This window comes from Suricata suricatta, chromosome 15, assembly GCF_006229205.1.
Source record: "Suricata suricatta isolate VVHF042 chromosome 15, meerkat_22Aug2017_6uvM2_HiC, whole genome shotgun sequence".
NCBI lineage: Eukaryota > Metazoa > Chordata > Mammalia > Carnivora > Herpestidae > Suricata > Suricata suricatta.
Window position 1 is genome coordinate 43,901,778 of NC_043714.1, and position 2,345 is coordinate 43,904,122.

Consider the following 2,345-nt stretch of genomic DNA (forward strand, 5'->3'; position numbering starts at 1 on the left):
TAGCCCGCCCGCTGCCGCCTGCGCCTCATGGCCGCCCGCCCGCCCGCCGGGCCCGGCTCTCACCGTCCGCCGGCTGCTGGAAGTTCACATACGCGTAGCCCAAGGAGCGGCGGGTGATCATGTCCCTGCAGACCCGGATGGAGAGGATGGGCCCGGCCGGGCTGAACTTCTCGTAGAGCATCGCCTCGGTCACGTCGGGGTGTAGGTCCCCCACGTAGAGAGAGGCCATGGGGTAGCTGGGGGCGCTGGGGTTCATCTCGGCACGGCTGCCCGCAGGGCCACAGGCCGCGACCTTTCCGTAAGAGGAGGAGAGCGAGTGCTGGGGCCGGGGGCCGGAGCCGGGGGGAGGGGAGCGGGGGCAAGCGCAGAGGGACAAAAATCAACCGGAATCGAAAACTACTCAACGGCCGCAGAACGGGGTCGATCGGCTGCCGCTGGCTGCTGGCTGCTGGCTGCTGGGTGAGGAGAGAGGGTGGCGGTGTCGGGTCCAGGCAGCGGGAAGGCCTCGGTCTCTTGGTTCCTTCTTGGAGCTGCTGCGGGGCCGCGGGCGGGCGGGCGGGTCGGTCTCGGCTGCTTCACCGGGTTATTTTATAAAAGAGGAAGAAAAAAAATAAAAGTCTCCGGCGGGGGAGACGCGGATTTTTTGTTAATTTTTTTTGGGTTTTTTGAAGGATTTTTTTAGATTTTTTTGGGTTTTTTTAATAATAAATGTGTGTTCCGAGCCCGGAGCACACACTCCGCACTCTCAGCACTAACCGCCGGGGAGAAGGGGAAGCACCGCCTCCTGCACCCTCTACTTATACCCCCCGCCGCACTCGCCCCGCCCCCGCGCGTCTGACGCCGGGGCCCTACGCGAGCGTCAGCGCCGGAGGAGGAGGAGAAAAGGAGGCGATGGGGAGGAGGGAAAAGAAAACAGGAGGAGGAAAGAGCAGAGAGGAAGGGAGAGGTGGCGGCGGCTGCAGCTGCGGGTGTGGGGGTGGGGCTGGGGCGGAGGGGCGGGGCTTCTGCGCACGCGCCGCGGCCGAAGGGCGGGGCCTGCGCTGCGTAAGGTTCGCGGAGGAGGTGAGGGCTGGCTTGTGGGTGGCTCTCAGAGGAGTAGGGTTGGGACGGCTTCTCTTTCCACACACCCCGCCCCCACCTCCACCCCGGAGAAGCGTTAACCCGTCACTGCGGCGGTGGGCGGTGCGCCGGGCTTCCGGGTTCGTAGGCGCTAACCACCCCCCACGTGCACGGCTGTCCGGGCCTCTTCCCGCGGTGGCCAGCCCTACTCCGTTCGTCCCGCCCCGGAGGGACGCCGGGCACAGGTGGGCCAGCGTGATCCCTTCCAGGCCCAGTTTCTGAAACGTGCGTGAAAGGAGCCGGGGCTGGCTCCGCGTTCTCCTACCCGGACCGCACTACGAGTCCCAGCGGGCAGCGCCGCCCCACGCGTCGGCCGCAGAAGCGGTGCCTGCTGGGAGTTGGAGTCCTCAACGGCCGCAGCGCTCGCTGACTCCCAACCGGCCACGGGTCCTGGCTGCCGGCTCGGGGACCCCCAACCGTCCTGGCGCTGGATCCCCGTCGCCGCCCCGCGGTGCTTCCAGTAGAGGAGGGGGGAGGGGGGGCGGTCTTTGGGCTTCTCGTCCCCTGGTTTCCGAGTCTTGGACTCCCCTCGGTCTCCCCCGGACGCTACCGTTAGTCAAAGTGGCCTTAATTTGGGAAAACTGTTTCGGTGTCTTTGTCCGCTTCCCTTTGTGATCACTATTAACTTGAGTCGCTAGGTTGGTGCTATTTCTATTTGAAATTTCATTGGTGCTATTTCTATTTGAAATTTCTTTGAGGTAGAGTACAGGACTCAAAAAATGGTTTTTCCGTCAAGTAGGAGCCTCACAGTCGTACGTAGCACAGACCCTCAAGCAGGCAACATTAGGAATAGTTTCAACGCAGTATTACAGATGTTTAAAACAATTTTATACATTAGTTGTGGACTTTGATAGAAATGCTAAACTTAATAAATTGATGGCCATAAAAATAGTTTATAGGAATGAAATTAGGTCAACATACAAATTCCCACTTTAAAGTAGTAATGTACTTAAGCACTAGCATAAACATCCTATCATTTTGCTCCCTACAGCAATCGTGTGGGGGTGGTGCACGTAATAATAATTTTATTTTACTGTTAAGGGAACAGTCTCAAGTGATTGCCCAATTCATTCTTTAATTCAATAAACTCTAATGCATGCCAGATACATTGTCAGGTGTGGACTGGGTGCTTTATTCTCATTTAATTAAAATTGCTTTAAGCCAGCAGAATCCCACATAAGTGGTATTTTGCCCCTATCTTGGTAGGAAGAAGATAATATTTTTGA

The 2,345-nt window shown here is 58.1% G+C and overlaps 1 protein-coding gene across 1 annotated transcript in view; it reads right to left on the reverse strand.

Moving 5' to 3' along the window:
• Nucleotides 1-780, reverse strand: part of PABPC1 (poly(A) binding protein cytoplasmic 1) — a 16,355-nt gene extending 15,575 nt beyond the window's left edge. Inside the window, exons 1-2 of the mRNA XM_029923387.1 lie at nt 406-780; nt 64-292 (exon numbers count right to left, since the gene is read on the reverse strand). Of these exons, the coding sequence (XP_029779247.1) occupies nt 64-256 (193 nt within the window). The 5' untranslated portion in view covers nt 257-292; nt 406-780. The remainder of the gene's footprint in view (nt 1-63; nt 293-405) is intronic.
• Between the last annotated feature and the right edge of the window lie 1,565 nt (nt 781-2,345).